The sequence below is a fragment of the Epinephelus fuscoguttatus genome, linkage group LG11 (genome assembly GCF_011397635.1).
Source record: "Epinephelus fuscoguttatus linkage group LG11, E.fuscoguttatus.final_Chr_v1".
Lineage (NCBI taxonomy): Eukaryota > Metazoa > Chordata > Actinopteri > Perciformes > Serranidae > Epinephelus > Epinephelus fuscoguttatus.
In genome coordinates, this window is record NC_064762.1 from 30,965,059 (window position 1) to 30,982,257 (window position 17,199).

The following is a 17,199-nucleotide window of genomic DNA, read 5'->3' on the forward strand; positions in this document are numbered from 1 at the left end:
TTATAAATAGATATTTGATGCTATACAAAGGGAGTCTGGACTGACAGCTGTCTGTGCCAACCGGTGCTCTCTGGATCAACAGCGTTGCTCGTAAGTGGTTGGACAGGTGTATAGCTGTAAACTCGGTCAGTGTATCTGGGTCTTCCGTATCTTGGCGTTTCTGCACCATCACTGCAGCTAGGGAATTTTTACCATGAAAAATTACTAATAAAAGCTTCTAACCAAAATCTTCACAACTGGACACTACAGCGTGGACTAATGGTTCCAAATGACATCACCAGTGCAAGATGGCAGCGGCCAAATGTGGGATATTTAGGCTTCAAATTCATACAAATGGAGGAAGTTGCAGACCTGTTGTCCATCTCTATATACAGTCACTGGGAGACAATGGCAGCACTGTGCGAGGAGCAGATAACTGTATAAAGAAATCTGTGACAAGTTGATGTCATCATCTTCCGAAAGATGAGTGGAAATACATTTGTTCGGTCAACTACTAGCCTATATGTTAGATGTTAGAGCTCTCTGGAGGTGTCTGCTGTAAATAAATTCTCCAACAGAGGGAAGCACTGTAACCTTTCTGCACTGTATTTAAACAATACATGCATATAATAACACATACACCATTAACAGTGACACTCAATTTGCAGCCTGTGGGCCAAATCTGGCCCCAGATAGGGTGCCAGGTGGCCAGGGACTATTTTCTAATTCACAATAAAAATAAACTGATTACAACTGTGGTTTAAGGTGCCAAAGTGCAAAAAAATAAGCATAAAAAATAATTACTTTTTTTAAAAAAAAAAAAAGAAAAGTGCCAGTGGAGGATTCCCTGGACCCCTCTGACAGAAATCCAGGCTAAGCCCTGAATATCCTCAAATCCTAGAAATGCTCTCGCATACACCTGACCTGTGCAGGACTGCTGCAGCTGGATTTGTCTCTTGGCAAAGATGAGTGAAGACAGCAAATGTTGAAAGGTTGAAAACAGGCAGTTCATTTATTATATATACTCATACTGTAGATATTATTAATGTTTGTTTATCACAGGCTCCTGGTCTGAGCAAAGCAAGTTGAGCATCCCTGCCATAAACAGTTCACTCATATCACGAAATTTCAAATGCTCAAATTCAGAAGGAGCTGCAGAGCATCAAGTGAATTGTGGTGAGAGAGAGATCAGTTTTATCTTTTAACCTCCTCCTCCTCCTCCTCTGTGTAATGAAACACTCCCATCAGTATGTTCACAGCGATGGATCTGACCCTCTTTTCCAGAGTGACATGGAGAAGATGCACACACTCATCTCTCCCCCTCCTCTCCTCTAATCTACCAGTGGGAGGATCAGGTGTCACCCACTGGGTGTGGGGACGGCTGGACGTTGGGAGACATTTTGGCTTTAAAGCTATCGGATGCCAATTCACCTCCAGTTAGATGTGTGTGATTGTGTATCATCATCCTTTTGTCTAAAAATACTGAGCTGGTTTCCTGCTTGATGTGTGTGTTGCTTGTAACCTCAAATAAGTCAGATACCTGAATTAGCTTGCCTGCTACATAAATAAGTGGTTTCTATGAGAACTCAGCTAGCAATGAGGCTCAGAGCTGTAGCAACACGCACAATCAATCGCAATGTAATTGCCTGCATCTGTGAAACAGATCTCATAGCAATCATGTCAGTGTTTGAGTGTCAGTGTATAGCTCTAATTCGCAGGGCTTCATACTGCACATGTTCATACAGTAACACACACTCACACACAGAGTATGATTAAGAGCCAGATGTTGCAGTAGTGTGTGTGTTTCCTGGCTGCTGGTGTGTACAGATCATTAACAGCACAGTTAACCAGGAGGAGAGGTCTAATGTGGAAAATATGACACAGCTGTTTCTCACATGCACACACACACACACACACACACACACACACATACACACACAAACAAACAAATGGTTGCTTTTTAATGTACCCCTGGTTTTGACAGCTCTGGGGGGAACTGCATTTTCCTACTGTGCACCTTGGGCATGAACTTATCTGCAAAAAGATCTAGTATCAAAAGCGTTCATATCCATCAGTGAATTTCAGGCAGTCATAAAGAATGTGATAATGGAGCCATGTGGTTGTTTTTCTTGAGAGGCCACGGTGTTAAATAGCTGTTTTTTGTTTCTTTTTTCAATAGCTGTGTTTGTGTGCGGCTGCTGTCTTGGCCAGGTCTCTCTTGTAACAGCGATTTTTGATCTTGATGGGACTTCCTGGTAAAATAATAATTAAGAAAACACACACGTGAACAGGTATGCACTTCAGAGGGAAACATTTTGGCATTCACTAAATCGCTGCTAAGAAAACTAGAATGTTTATTATCCTTTCAGGCCTATTATCAATTAATATTTCAATAGATACATAGCCTTATTACAACTGTACTAAGTGTAATTGCTGTGATTATTGTTTTTATTGTTGCTGAACACTTTACTGCTGATTCACTAGAAAAACAATTCTGAACCAAAGCCAAAACCACATACTTGTTCTTCTATTAAAGAATGAAGTACATGCATTATGTTTTGTTAGACTCTGTACACTTTTAAATGTTGAGCTTTTGAAAGCATCACCAGTAAACATAGCTGAACAACAGCCAATACTGTTACATTACTACTGAAATAAACACCCAAAAAATGTACTTTGATTCTTCAAATGGAAACATTAGTCACAACAGAAAGAACATCCTGCTCTCTATTTGTCTAAAGTGGTTAGCTTGTTATAGCTAGTTCATAGGTAACACACTGTGTGAGGTTATTGCTAAAGCTGACATGCTATTTTTGTGAATGACAGCCTAACTGAATTAGTCTCTAGGAGAGCTGCCTCTTTGTGAATTCATGTATGCGTGCTTTGTTTGGGATGACTACGAGCTGTGTGTCTTCTTCCAATTTTCACTGGTTATTACAGTGTAAAGTCCTTACTTCATCTTTCACTTCAAATCCATAATACTGGTTATGAAGCCTAATATACTGCTTCATATAAGTACTTGTGTTAAACACTGTAGCATAATGCACATTTTATTTTCATTTCTAATGCACATTTTCATTTCTATTATTTTATTACATTATATTTATATACTTCAATTTTATTCTTACTTCTTATGATTCTCTAAGAGCCACTGAGCAACTGTAACAAATCACAGTTTCTCGTTGGGACATCAATAAAGTATTTCTGATACTGATCCTGATGCTATTCAGTCTCATTTAGCCACTTATTTGCTTATTGTCCCTTTATTCTGCCTTTTTGGAGTAAAATTCTTAGACGCATGTGTAAATGGCTAGGTAAGACATTGCCAGTGTCTCCAAGACTGTGTTTTGGGGGACAGATCACAGGTGTATAATGTGTCAAGGGATGAATTCTCAGTCATTAAGTCTGGAGTCACTACAGCTGCTAGAACTATACTCAAGTACTGGAAGTCAATGAAGCCCGTGGAAGTAAAAGAATGGGTCAACTACATGATAGAAACTGCCTCTTATTAATCTATGTTGATTGGGATGATTAACTGTGCTCAAGGACCTATCATGGGGGTATTTTTGGAATTATTTTGTATGGTCTGGGGGCCTGGAAGTGTGGTTTTTGTTTTGTCTTGCCCTGCCAATGTTTTGTTTTTGTATTCATTCTTTTTTATATATATGATTTTCACTGTCAATTTTAATGTGTTTATTTATTCAAATTTAATTGTATTATTTTTACTATTTTTGGTGGGTTAAGGCTGGTGCTGTCCCCCCTCTTGTACGGATCTTTAGTATCCTGTTTGTATTATTTTTGTTAGTCACGAGTGAACATCTCATTTGACATCAAGAACTGTCACATACCACCCTGACGAAAAATAATTTGAATTATATAAAAAAAAGACATTCAATGAACGTGTGCTAAAACTAATAAAAGGCTTTTTTGAACAGATAAAATTTAATAAGTGATTTGATGTCACTGATTATACACATACATATATATATATATATATATATATATATATATACATATATATGTCAAATGTTTAACAGAGTGAAATGTCTTGTTATGTGCACACATGCTTGGCCACTGAAGCTGATTCAGATTATTCTACAATGGATGGTGCACGCGCGGCGCGCTCCCGCGGAAGGGGAGGATATGTGACAGGAGTCATTCTGCACCACAACACCTGTTCCGGTTCAGTCACTACACACACATGTACACACACGGCGAGCTCACCAGTTAACCACGCTGGGAGCTTTGAAAGCGCCTCCAGTCCCAGTGGAGTCTAACTGGTGCAGTTTGATGAACTCCTTTCCGGTTAACGATGAATTAAACACCGGAACCGTGAGAGCAGGGAGGCGGAAATGATGAACACTCATTCAGATGTGACCACAACACGAAGCACCGACCCTGCAGCTTGTGCAGCTCTCTCACCGGGTGAATATAAAGGGAATGTGAAATCTCACCAGGTCGATGAAGGTCAGGAACTTCCAGCTGCCTCCGTAGGTCTGGTGTGCCGGCATGTCTAACGCTTTGTAGTGGCACAGGATGGAGAAGTAAGACAGCAGGATGGCGACCCGGAGAACCTGCGAGGGGATCAGCGCCATGATGCTCGCTCTGTGTCTGTGTCTACCTGTGTACCCTTACCTCTCTGTGACTGTTAACACCTTTCTGTGTGTCTGTCTGTGATGCTGTTTTGGCCTGTCTTCACCTCCCTCCCTGTGTCTGCGCCTCTCCTGCCCCCCACTGTCTGCCTACTGCTTCCGTGTTATGATGATGATGCAAGGGGGAGGGGAGGGCTGACGGCGGCTCTGTACACTGCTACGCTGGAATGTAGTTCAGTCACTGAGCACATGTATTTCATTTGTTAATCAATGGATCATATGATTTATCACAGATTTTTATTTAAAGATGCTTAATGTAACACTTGGATTTAATAGCCTCATGTAAATTATATTAGTTATTCAGCTGCCATTATATTGCTTTGCAAATAAACACATTTGTATTTATTCAGATTTATTTGTATATTAAATTCAGCTGTTATCATACTGCTTTGCCAATACACAATTTTATAATTATTTTTATTTTAAAATTTAGCTGTCAGTATACTGCATTGGAAATAAACATTTATCTATTTGTATTTATTTGTAGTTAAAATCCAACTGTAATTTCCTCTTAATAATAAACAAAGGTATTTTTTTGCTATGCACACAAAGTTAAAACTGGGTCAATGAAAATGAAATAAAAGACTCTGGCATAAATAATAATAATAATAATAATAATAATAATAATAATAATAATAATATAATGAATAATAAAATAATAATAATAATAATAATAATAATAATAACAATATATGAAAATAATAAAAAGAAGAAGAAAAATGATGATAATAGGCTAATAATAAAATAAGATTAGTTCAATGATGTAAATATATAACAATTATTAAATAATCATGATTAAATATAGTGAAATATATAAATATCAAAACTCAACTCATAATTCTTATTTTTAGAACAGTTTTACTTCACTTTAATTTAATGATGGACATTTTTATTTTGTAATGGCATTTTGATTTCATGACAGTGGAAATGTCAGTTCTAAGTCCCTCTTTATCTCTCAGCCAATCTCATTTATACAGGCATTCATAAAGTGTACATATTAATATTTTAATATTGCACAGAACAATGAATGAACATGACATTAACAGTAAAGTTGTAAAAACATGAACTAAATATTGCATTCTGATACAAATGCAGGCAAAACTGAGTAAATAAATAAATCTGTGTGCTGTTGTAGCTGTAAGTTGTATAATAGTGTTGGCTAACAGTAAATGATCACCTGTTTTATTCTTTCTGTTGTTTCCAGGTTTTTCCAACATGACGGTGCAGCGTTTTTTTTTAAAATGTTTGCCATTTATTTGTACCAATAATACGAAAGCTCTGCTCATACTTAATATGTACTGCTGTCTGCATTGTTCTGAATCTAATGGGTGTAAAATCATCATGTCTCCATTTGGATGATGCAGGAAAAACTAGTGCTATGACAATAAAGCAGTGAAAGAGAGAAAGAGAGAGGGTGCTAATAGGCATTATAAAAAGCTATCCAATGAGTGAGGAAAGAAGTGATGCTGTTGCCACGGCGACACTGTACTGCTACTTAGAAAAGAGTGTACTTACATTACATGTCTGTTTTGAATATTAGCATAACAAAGGAAGCACTCAACCATCATGTAATGTGTGCCAAGATATCAACGTGCTACATGTGTCGTTCTCTCATCCCACTGGCCACCACAGGAATCAGACCTGTGACTGGAGCACACACACATTGTCTCATCACATGATCAAATAGAGACTTGACATTGGGCAACTTTATTCAGAAATCATCAATGCATATCTGTATATAGCAACAATACTAAAGAAAATAAGAAATTAATCTTTAATTGAATCGTTTCTTTTATAGTTTATAACTTATGTAGTTTAAGTATATCGTTTTGTTATAGATTGCTTCTGACTATTTTACAATAAATTAATAAAAGTATTAAAGAAAGGAGATGGGTTTGCCTTTTCGAAAAAAAATGGATGAACAACAAACATCTTTTTTTTTAAAGCATCTACAATTGATATTTTCATAATCACAATATAATACTGTGAAATCAATGTGACAGTGTGACAGGGGTTATTCACAGTGGTGAAGACTGAAGAATTATCACCCAGATCTGCAGCCAATATTGGTTTTAATCACATCTATGATACTGTCTTTCCAAATGCTGGTGTGAAAGTTGCAAATTGCATGTGATTGCATTAAAAAAAAAACTTTTTTTGTTTGTTTTCCAGACCTAGCATCCTTATAAAGTGGAGACTTTTTGGTCAGTGATGGCAGAGTGATTTCTAATAACTGGTGAGACTTTCCAGTTAGCATTTTATTCCTATCCTTAAGGTGCTGCACTATTTTATGTCTTAGATTCTAATTAAAAATGTTGTTTCACTGATGTGATTTTCCTTTATACATATTTTTATATATGTCTGTCAGAGCAGAGTTTGAAGGAGCCTGAGATCTAAGAATTTCATTGCTAATGGCTGCTTCATGGTAAATGTACGGTAAACTTGATAAAGCATCTGGTTAAAAAAAGTCAAATTTAGTTAAATTGGGGTTTTTTTTAGACATATACTGTATGTTATTGCATGGTTTAGTTAGGAACTTCTATGATCATTTTACCAATTTATTTCCCAAGCCGTTTGAGCTTCAGATCAACAAAATCATGCTAACTGGGTCATGACACTGTCAAATGTCAGGCTCACAGTGAACATCTGGAAACACCCTGTTTAGAAGAACATGGAGAGCTTGTGGGTTTATATGGTAGGCTTAATATTTCTACTTAAATAACTGCCGGGGCGGCAGTAGCTCAGTCCATAGGGACTTGGGATGGGAACCGGAGGGTCGCCTGTTCGAGTCCCCGTCCAGACCAAAATATGGAGCGTGGACTGGTGGCTGGAGAGGTGGGCACTGCCGAGGTGCCCTTGAGCAAGGCACCGAACCCCCCAACCGCTTGGGGCGCCTCACCAAGGGCAACCCCCTCACTCTGACATCTCTCCACTTTGTGCATGTATAGGTCCTGTTTGTGCATGTGTGTGTCTTTCGGACCTGTGTGTAATTGACAAGCAAGAGTGAAAACATTGAATTTCTCCTCAGGGGGATTAATAAAGGAAATAAACTTAAACTTAACTATACAGTATGCTCAGTAGCAATACACCATGGTCTGAAAACAGTGTGTTTTTTGTTTGGTCCCAGCGTGAGCTGTAACCAGTAAAAATCAATTAAAGCGAATGAAAGCGCTCTCTGTGAAAAAACTCTTCTTCTTCCTCCACTTTTAAATGAATGGTGGGTAGCCAGTAAGGAAATGGTGCAGTACGTCCACCATCTGGTGGAAGTATGGTCAGACTGGTGTGACAGAGGTGGCCAAACACTTGTGGCCTCACCAGGGTTAACTCTAATTGCCTGTTCAGGCTATGACAAAACAAGTGCTGTTCGTCTGTCAGAGCCTTTCTGTCTGTTCTAAACTGGTTATGGTTTGGTTTAGACAACCTTAACTACTGGATTAAGGTGAGAGATAGACCGTCTTCATGGTTGAAAGAAGCAATAATGACTGCTCTCAACAAAACTGGTTTTCTGGTGAAGGCAGTCTCCAGTTACGACACAACAGGCACTGTCACGTTAACTTTGGCCTTCTGTTTTCAGACATACTGCACTGCAGCACTGCAGTTCCTGGTTCTTCAGCATTGAGACCATTTATCATATCAGTTTTTTACACTTGTGCAGTCATCAGAAACAATAATCCACACTTGTGTTGTGTGAAAAGCCACACTGACTACTAACTACACAAAAAAGTGAAGATAGTTTAAGGTGAAAATACTTGCATTGCTAGAACTCCAAATATAGTGAAGTGTTATTTATGATTACCCTTTAACATTGAATAGTAAGTTGGTAAATGATGGTAATACTCAGGGGGGTGATTTCACAATAGGACTGTGCAGCTTTTGTGGCCACTAAACCTGCACAAATACGACAGAAAGATGTAATCCTTGAGCACCTGCAAAGGGTAAAAAGCACCCTTAGCTGCGCTGCCAAGCAAATAGTGTCTCAATACTCCTGTGCTATTTGCATGTATTTAAAGGGACACTTACCTGATTTTCAACCAGCTTTGTGTCATCACTGTGAGGCCTGTAACTTGTTGTCTGAAACTTTAAGTTTTCTTTATCTCTCTGCTGTAGTTCTGCCCACTGCAACATTTATATTTGCCATATTTGCCTTTCACTAAGCCCTGCGCCTTTGTGATGGGGTCTGACAAGCTGTCGGAGTAAGCATGGAGCCCACACTGTAACTAACTGCACTCCCTGAAGAAATACTACCATATATTTATTCCAGAGAGTAGCAGACAGAGGGGTCTACGGTCTGTGTTTGAAGGATATATCCAGGATGTCAAACTGACTCAGCAGCAACAACAGGTCAAAAAGACAAAGATAGTTAGAAGCTAAAGCCGAACTGTAGGCTACAGATCACAGTGTAAAAGTGAACCACCACATCACTGCTGATCGCCACGCAAGACAATGAATACAAAGGGAAACTTTGCTGATATTGAACCAGCTATGTGGCATGGCAGTGTGTGCAGATGAACGCTGTTTGGCTTCACCCCCATGCTGCTGCCAGCACCTGGACTTCTGCCACCAGATGGGCAGGGATCTCTGGGCGAAGTCAAACAACCTTCATCTGCACACAATGCGATGACACAGAGCTGGTTGAATATCAGCAAAGTTTCCCTGCTTCCCTTCACTGGTTCCTGTACAGCAGGGTCGGTCTTTATTCAGTGTTATAATCATTAAAAAGCAAAAGCAGCATGTGTATACATTCAGTAGGCTATATCTTCAGTAGCTAGCTAGCTAACCCTCCACTTTTCAGGGTTTGATTTTGAAACAGGCCAACACTCATCAGTGTTTTGGAAGAGCTCTTTTTAACAGTTTTACTCCCTCCAGTTTCTTCGACTTTGAGTGCTTAGAAAACATCTAACTTGGTGGATGAAACAGACACATACACGTATGAAAACATTCCCTCTCCTATCCTCTCCTTGCGTCTACCTCTCTGTCTGCTCTTTCTGTCTTTCACTGATTGATGTCTGTAAAAAGTTTGTCCAAAGAATGGCCGTTGCATTTGCCAGTTTTGTTTCCAGTCAGTTCGGAACATCTTAATCCAGAAGATTGCTGCAGTGATTTAGTCTTTCACTTCCATTAAGTTGGAGGACTCAGAAAGGACAAGTTATTTAAAGTCCCCAAAGCCCAGTCAAATCAGTGGAGTGCACCTTTAAAATACTGAGTCATTTATTTACCTTTGCCATTATGTCTTTTTTGACCGTGTGCCAGTCAGCAAGGCTCGGGCCAAGGAAACCCTGATTAGGTTTTATGTGGGATTTCCACCTCAACTCAATCAGTGTTTTTAATCCACAGCAATAAAACCTGTAGAGATAGAGGCTTCCGAATCCTTTCATTGTACCCACAAAGTCAATAAAACAATTAAACTTGAAATGCAAGTAATAGGAATGCTTTGTTTAAGTGTAAAGGCAACTTGAGCTGTGTTTGCATACATTTTTTTTAATTATTTTTTGAATATTCACATTCAAAAGTTGTAAAATATTTCTAAAATAACAAAAGAGGATATTTAGTTGGCCACTAAGCAGCTCTACTGGAGATGTTGAAGGGAACTGAGTGCCGTGCAAAACGTCACCTTCCTTTTGGCTGTTTAGGGAGTAGTTCCTAGCTCAGATTGGGGATTTAAACTAGTAACCTGGTTGCTGTGAGAGAAAGATCTTATTGCAGCTTGTCTGGGGTTTGGAAGTGTTTTGTGGAAAATGCCAGAATGATTGCATGGAATATTTTGACCCTCGTAGATCTCTAAGAATCCTGGAGAGCGAGAGAGAGACAGTGTGTGTGTGTGTGTGTGTGTGTGAAAAGTTTCCCATTGTGGAAATAAGCCTCCCTGTACCAGGCAGGACGTCAGATTCCCACTTTATAAAGCCACACACACACACACACACACACACACACACACACACACGCACACACACAACACACACATGCACAAACTATGCCAGCTCTGTGGGGTCTCTGAGGAGTTGGCGGCAACATGTTTCCTCTTTCCCTCTTCCTCCTCCTCCTCCTTCTCCTGCTACTTGTCTTCCTCCTTTATTCTCCAAAATGTTCCACAGTGGAAACTCTGCTGACTGGTAGAGACACAGAGTCAACATATTACACAGCTGCACAATACATTCATCATCATTTATCACACACTGAATTCAAATTACATTTGAGATATTAAATTACCTGAGATCTTTGCAAATGAAACAAATAAACAGCATTATGATGAATATAGTGGCCACCAGTACTGATACTGACCAGTAAGGGGCGCTGTTTAGTCCCAAACAGCAAGCAGGGTCCTGGTTATATTGTCTGCGTGTGTGTGACAGTTTCCTCTCTTAGCCCAAAGGCTTGCTTATCCTTGGTGTGTGTGTGTGTGTGTGTGTGTGTGTGTGTGTGTGTGTGTGTGCGTGTTATTGTCCCACATCTATCTATCTCTTCTTAACTCACACACTGCCTCTGAAGATGTCCTCTTGAAACGGTTATCTTACAGGTACTTTGACCTTTACCCTCCAGCTTTTACATAACATTTGGGCCACACCTCAATACACTGATGAGAGTGTATGTGTGTGTGTGTGTGTGTGTGTGTGTGTGCGTGTGTGTGCGTGTGCCAGTGACAGGACAGGGATTAATGTGGCTGCGTAAAGAGAATCAAAGCCCAGAAGATGGAAAGATACACAATGTTAATGTGTTTATTCGTGTAAAAATGTGTGTGTCAAGTGAACACAATGAAGGTGTGGTAGCGAGGGGAGCGGTATTGCTGTTAGTGTGTGCTGTGTGTGTGTTATATGTGTGTGTGTGTGTGTGTGTGTGTGTGTGTGCGAGTGTGAGAGTGTATGAGTAAGCATTAGTAATCAGTCAGCTGTCACAGAAGTGCTTTGTCTTGCAGAGCGTTGCAGTTCGACTCCGGGACAAGTGCCTGAGGCGACTGCCTGTGTGTGTGTGTGTGTGTGTGTGTGTGTGTGTGTGTGTCCACCTCTCTGATGTAATGGATTATTCACAGCTTCCCGTAACTACTCAGCAGGTTCCTCGTTCACTGTCGTTTTTTTATTTTATTTTTTTCACTCCTGTACAGTAAATGCAAACAATGAATAGAGAGGATTTAAGGTTTCAGTGTGGGACTTTAACCACATTAAAGCCAGACACATGACTCACTTCCTGGGACTGTGGCCATACTTGTTACTTTAGCTGATACTCAATCGTATGAGAGGATTGGCAGCGAAAATCATCTCTGTGTCACAGATAACTCTGTGCATGCTAATGCTAAGTAGCCCTAAAAAATTAGCATTATCTTTGTGTCATCCATGTAATGAGCTCAGTCTCCCAAAAGCTCCACTCAGTGTTTTTTGTATTAACTTAAATCAAATAAAGCAAAGGTATGTGTGAAATCACTCAAAGTGACAAACCCACAGAGAATCACCCCCAGCTCTTTTTAGCCTCTTTTAGCTCGTTGGCAGATTTATACTGTAGAGTTCAGTCTCACTGATCTCAAAGATCCTGTTTCCAGTAGCTGCAGGCTGCTTTTTTCAGCAAACAACCTCTGATAAACCCACTGTAGGGAACCTGCCCAACACCGAACAACAGACAAAGTTAGAGACAAGCTTGTGAAGAAGGTTGAACCTGCAGCAGGTAAAGAGCCACATATGTTAGTTGGTTGAGACCATCGATTGTCTAACAACATTGGACGTAGCCACCTTGATGCCAATTGGTTTGTGGACTCCCATTTTTAGGGCTAAAGTTTGGCATCCTGGCCATCACCATCTTGGATTTTTGGAGCCGGAGATGACCATATGTGGACGAGAGGATGGAGCTGTTGTGGAGAAAAGGTTAGATCTGACTCATTGGTGACACCTTGCAGACAGCTTTTCACTCAGTGCATCCACACCCTTAATTATGCGTAACTTTCAGTCCTAATAAATTTTGAATAGGTGAGCTTCATAATTACTCCCATACTGTTGTCATGACGGGGGAAATTAGAGACCAAAACTGTTTTTGGTTTCAGGCTGTAAACATATTCTTCTCTGCTGTAGCGTTGGGCATTTAAACATGGGGGTTTGTGGGGATTGAATTGCTCTTGGAGCCAGCCTCAAGTGGCCATTAGAGGTACTGCAGTTTTGGGCATTTTTGTGTTGGCTTTGATTTTTAGCCCCAGAGATTGCTGCTTGGTGGAGACCAAAAACAGAGGTAAAAGGAAAGTTAATATAAGATTTTCATTCATCGGGTGGACAGAAATATGCCTCCATGAATGTCAGTGTTGCTCAGTGTCTGCTGTTCTTCTGCCCCTTGGTGCCCAGAAAATCAAATTTTGCAGCTTCAAAGTGATTAACAACGCAAAACCATTAAAAAAAAGTTATAAAACATTCATAGCATTGTTTTATTTGTCAGTTTTGTCAGTTGTAATGAATGCTTATTTTTTTTTAATGTGTAAGCCTATTGAATTTTTTTTTCTAATCTGTTGCTTCGGTTATCTAACCTTATTTTGATGCTGATGAAAATACATTAATTTATTCATTTTCTGCAACCACTTATCCTGTTGCGGGGGCTGAAGCCTATCCCAGCTGATATTGGGCAAAAGGCAGGTTGCCAGACTATCTCAGGGCTGACACATACAGGCAATTTAGAGTCACCAGTCATCCTAGCCTGCATGTCTTTGGACTGTTGGAGGAAGCCAGAGTACTTAGAGAAAACCCACACTGACACGGGGAGAACATGCAAACTCCACCTAGGGTTCGAACCCCCACCCCCGGGCTGAAACCACTATCCCTCTTGCTGTGAGGTGACAATGCTAACCACTGCACCACTGTGCCACCACGATAACAACACAGACAAAACTAAATCATTCACAGTGTTTTAAAATGGAACCAGGTATGTTTTTTTATTGTTAGTCATAAAGCATGTTCACACAACCACTTTAAACATCAAGAATATTGTGTACTGGATGTCCCAGGTCGCAAATATATCCATGTTGTGATGTGAGTGCTGTTTAAAGGCAGCATCAGTATGTTATGATGAGAATGTCTCAAACCACTGCTGCAATATAATCCCATTGTTACTAGTTAGTTTTAGTATTTCACACTCATGCTACTCTTTATTAAATGTTCTTGATCATGATTGTCTAATTAGTCACATTTCTTTGGTTCACCAATGACATTAAGGTCAAAGACTAGAAATAAAATGGATCCTGACTCAGCACAGTGTTTTTCCATTGAGATCTTAAAGAGACACTTTAACATTAGTAACATCTTTGAATCACATGTAACAATAAGAAACTGATGGAGTTTAAAGGGAAATGGCATATGTAGAAAAACTAACACTTACTTCACCAAAATGACAGTTGCAGAGCAAATTATCAAAGCAATGAGTCATGTGAAGACATTTGCTGGTAAATCATTCTGTTGTTGAAGACGAAATCAACATTCAGAGTTTTACCAGTGACACTCAGGAGGTTCAGCTTTGTTGAATGAAAACTGGTATACATATATTTACACACATATATACAGTATTTTCACTAATATATGTAAAAGCAGGCTCGGTGTGCAGGCTCCAGAGCTTCAGGCTGTGCTCACCTTCCTGCTGGGCTTCATATGAAAAGCAGATGCAAATTGCCGCATCAGAAGCTGCTGCAGCTCTCTGTCGTTATGGTGCCGTGTTGCCACGGCGTCGCCATGGGGACTCCGGGGTCACCGGTGATGAGGTCACATCCCAATGAGCCTCTTATGGGAGATGGCAGACGTTAATCCACTTATCGCTGGCCAGCACAAACACACACGCACAAACACACACACACACACACACACATACACAGGCACACCAAGGATAAGCAAGCCTATGGGCTAAGAGAAGAGGACTTTCATTGAGAAGTTGTGCTACTGGAGGTCAGAGATCTGATGACTTGGTTCTAACTAAAGCACAGCATACATGGAACAGAGTGTTTTTAAAGGGACAGTTCACCCCAAAGTAAAAAAATCCAGATTTTTTTCTCTTTCCTGTAGTGCTGCAATGTTCTGGTGTGAGTTGCCAGTTGTTAAAGATATCACTTGTAGAATGTCTCTTTCCAAAAATGATGACCCAGTTACCCAAGATAATCCACAGACCTTGTTATGAGCAGTTTCATGTCGGAACTATTTTCTCTCTACATCCACCAAACGTATCATTAGGCAGAAGGAAGCGTGCATCTACTGCTAGCAACATTAAGCTAGCTAGCTAACATTACAGCTCAGCCAAGGAGGATGCCATAAGGTTTACATCTCGCGCTGTCATGCTGTAACACTTTCACAAGCACAAGCCTCTCGTCCATGAGTGGATGCACACTTCCTTCTGCACAGTGTAACAGTTGCCAGGTGTAGTTTGTATTTTAATGCTTTGTACACCACAAGCCAAGTGCCAACTGGTTCAGCTATGTTTGAGAGAAGGCAGATATCTCTATGGCCTATATCTCCAACACTCAGCAACTCACACCAAAACAATCTTGACTGATAACCAGCACTACAGGTAAGAGGAAAACTATGTATTTGTGACTGGGGGGTGAACTTTCCATTTAAAGTGCTGGAATTAGGGAAACTGGCAGATTTATTGCAATCAAAACTGTTAGCAGAAGGTGGGATTCACAGCCTGCAGATTTACACCTCCCCTTGAAATGAAGATCAAGGGCTCAAGAAGAAATAACTACATTTTTCATGTGGCTCTGTTAGGTAATGTGTTTGGAATCTGGCCCAGGATGTTCGTTGCATGAAACTCCACTATCTCTTTTTACATTTTATACCTTTCTCTGACAGGAAATACAGAGAGAGAGTGGAATGACATGCAAAAAAACAGGTCCAGTATCCAACCAGGAACATTGTGGTTATGTGTCTTAACCACTTGGACACTGGACATCCCATCCCTTTCATCTGCATAAAGGGTTCATGCCATAGATAAAAACCCTTTGGCGAGATAAATAGATGTTGTTTTTGCCAGCCTGTGACATTAGCAAAACCAAAACAACAAAAGGTCACTGCATTTCTAATTGCTCCACTGATGACTCTGCCTTTGCCAAGCAGCATCTATTCCTCCTTGGACGATAACTTCTCACAGTGCTTTGAATGGACAGATGCCATCGAGACAATTATCAAACCATTATGTGTCATTATGTGTTCCGCAGGTACAATGGGAGCTATTTGAAGAAAGGCTGACGTCTGAGTGCTGTGCTAAAGTCTGGTTTATTACCACAGTGGACGATCACTGCAGGTCAGAGCCTGCAGGCTGCAATTCACATCCACAGGCCTGATGCTCTGTCTGCAGAGGAATCAGACCTGTGATGCTTCAAACCTGCCACCTGTTGCTAAAAGGCGCTTACAAAAGCTAATGTATTTTAGAAGCACAAAGGGGCATCAGAACCTGTCCAGAGGAAAAAAAGGACTTTATCAATTCTGATTTAATTCATTAGCAGGAGGGCTGCCTAAATGAGCTCCTCTGTATTCCTAAATGTGTTTTACAGATGAAAGGACTCAGAGCTGGAGTGGGTGTGTTGTCTGAATACAGAGGATTCATCCTTAATCTGGCAGCACACGAACAACATGGCTTCTTACTGTGCATGTAAAACTGGCTGCTGGAAGATGCAACTGTGAAACCCTAAATAAATAAATAAATTCTATGGAAACATGTTTCACATATTTGGCTCTTATACCACCCACTTCTCCACCAGCGGGATGCCAGATCATGTTGTTTATCTTGTGCTATGAAAAGTTACATGAATATGAATACATAATTTATACTGATAAATAAGACACTTGTATTTCTTTGATCATTGTGGAGGTTGTAGGGGCAGTGTAGTGTAGTTTAAGCAAGATACAACCATAGGACATGATGATGACTCTGCCTTCGTTAAAAGGTACATTATAGAGTGCTCAAGGGATGACATTTTTCTCTAGCCCAATGCGGAAAGTTAGCGTTGCCCAGGGGAACGAACTACACTACAGTCGCATGACTTAGCATCCCTGCTATGCTGTAAGGTCGTATTGGGCGTGATGTCATTCTGCAGTTTAGCCACCTGTTAGAAACCACCTTTTTTAAGATGCATAATAGCTTCATAATTCATGAGTGGGGTATTTACTGACTTATTTTTTGTCATAAAACAAAAGCCGACAGTCTTTTAAGCTTTTGTTAACCACAAACCTTATTTCAGGTATTCAACCAAAAATTGATTGAAAAAAAAATTGACTCTAAGATGAGGGAACCAGGAGTATTAAAATACTAACTCAGTTCTGGGTTTTAGGACTCATTCCTGGGGCACTCTGTCACAACCTCCTTAACTGGCATCACCATATTTGTTGTGTCAGAAACTTTTGACTCTGCCCTCAGGGGCCATCTACTGGATATATTCATCCCAACATGAAGGACGCATGGAAGTATTTGGGCAGTGATGGTCACAATGTTTAAAATGAACGTATCTATTTTCGCATATAAAGTGAGTATAAATGTGTAATCTAATTTTAAAGGTGCTGTATGTAAGAATGTGGCCAAAACAGTTACTGCACTCAAATTCAAAATACTGCCGCGAGTCGTGTCT

At 40.1% G+C, this 17,199-nt stretch overlaps 1 protein-coding gene and 1 long non-coding RNA gene across 3 annotated transcripts in view; one reads left to right on the plus strand and one right to left on the minus strand.

Moving 5' to 3' along the window:
* Positions 1-4,751, minus strand: part of aig1 (androgen-induced 1 (H. sapiens)) — a 32,702-nt gene extending 27,951 nt beyond the window's left edge. Inside the window, exon 1 of one of the 2 annotated variants that reach the window (XM_049590799.1) lies at positions 4,434-4,751. In XM_049590799.1, coding sequence (XP_049446756.1) covers positions 4,434-4,574 — 141 coding nt within the window. In that variant the 5' untranslated portion in view covers positions 4,575-4,751. The remainder of the gene's footprint in view (positions 1-4,433) is intronic. The other variant, XM_049590798.1, reaches the window with a different exon arrangement.
* Positions 4,752-11,020: 6,269 nt separating this feature from the next.
* On the plus strand, positions 11,021-16,011 carry LOC125897195 (uncharacterized). Its single transcript, XR_007450393.1, has 3 exons — positions 11,021-11,145; positions 12,383-12,478; positions 15,793-16,011. It is a non-coding gene; the product is annotated as an uncharacterized LOC125897195 (long non-coding RNA).
* The last annotated feature ends 1,188 nt before the right edge of the window (positions 16,012-17,199 follow it).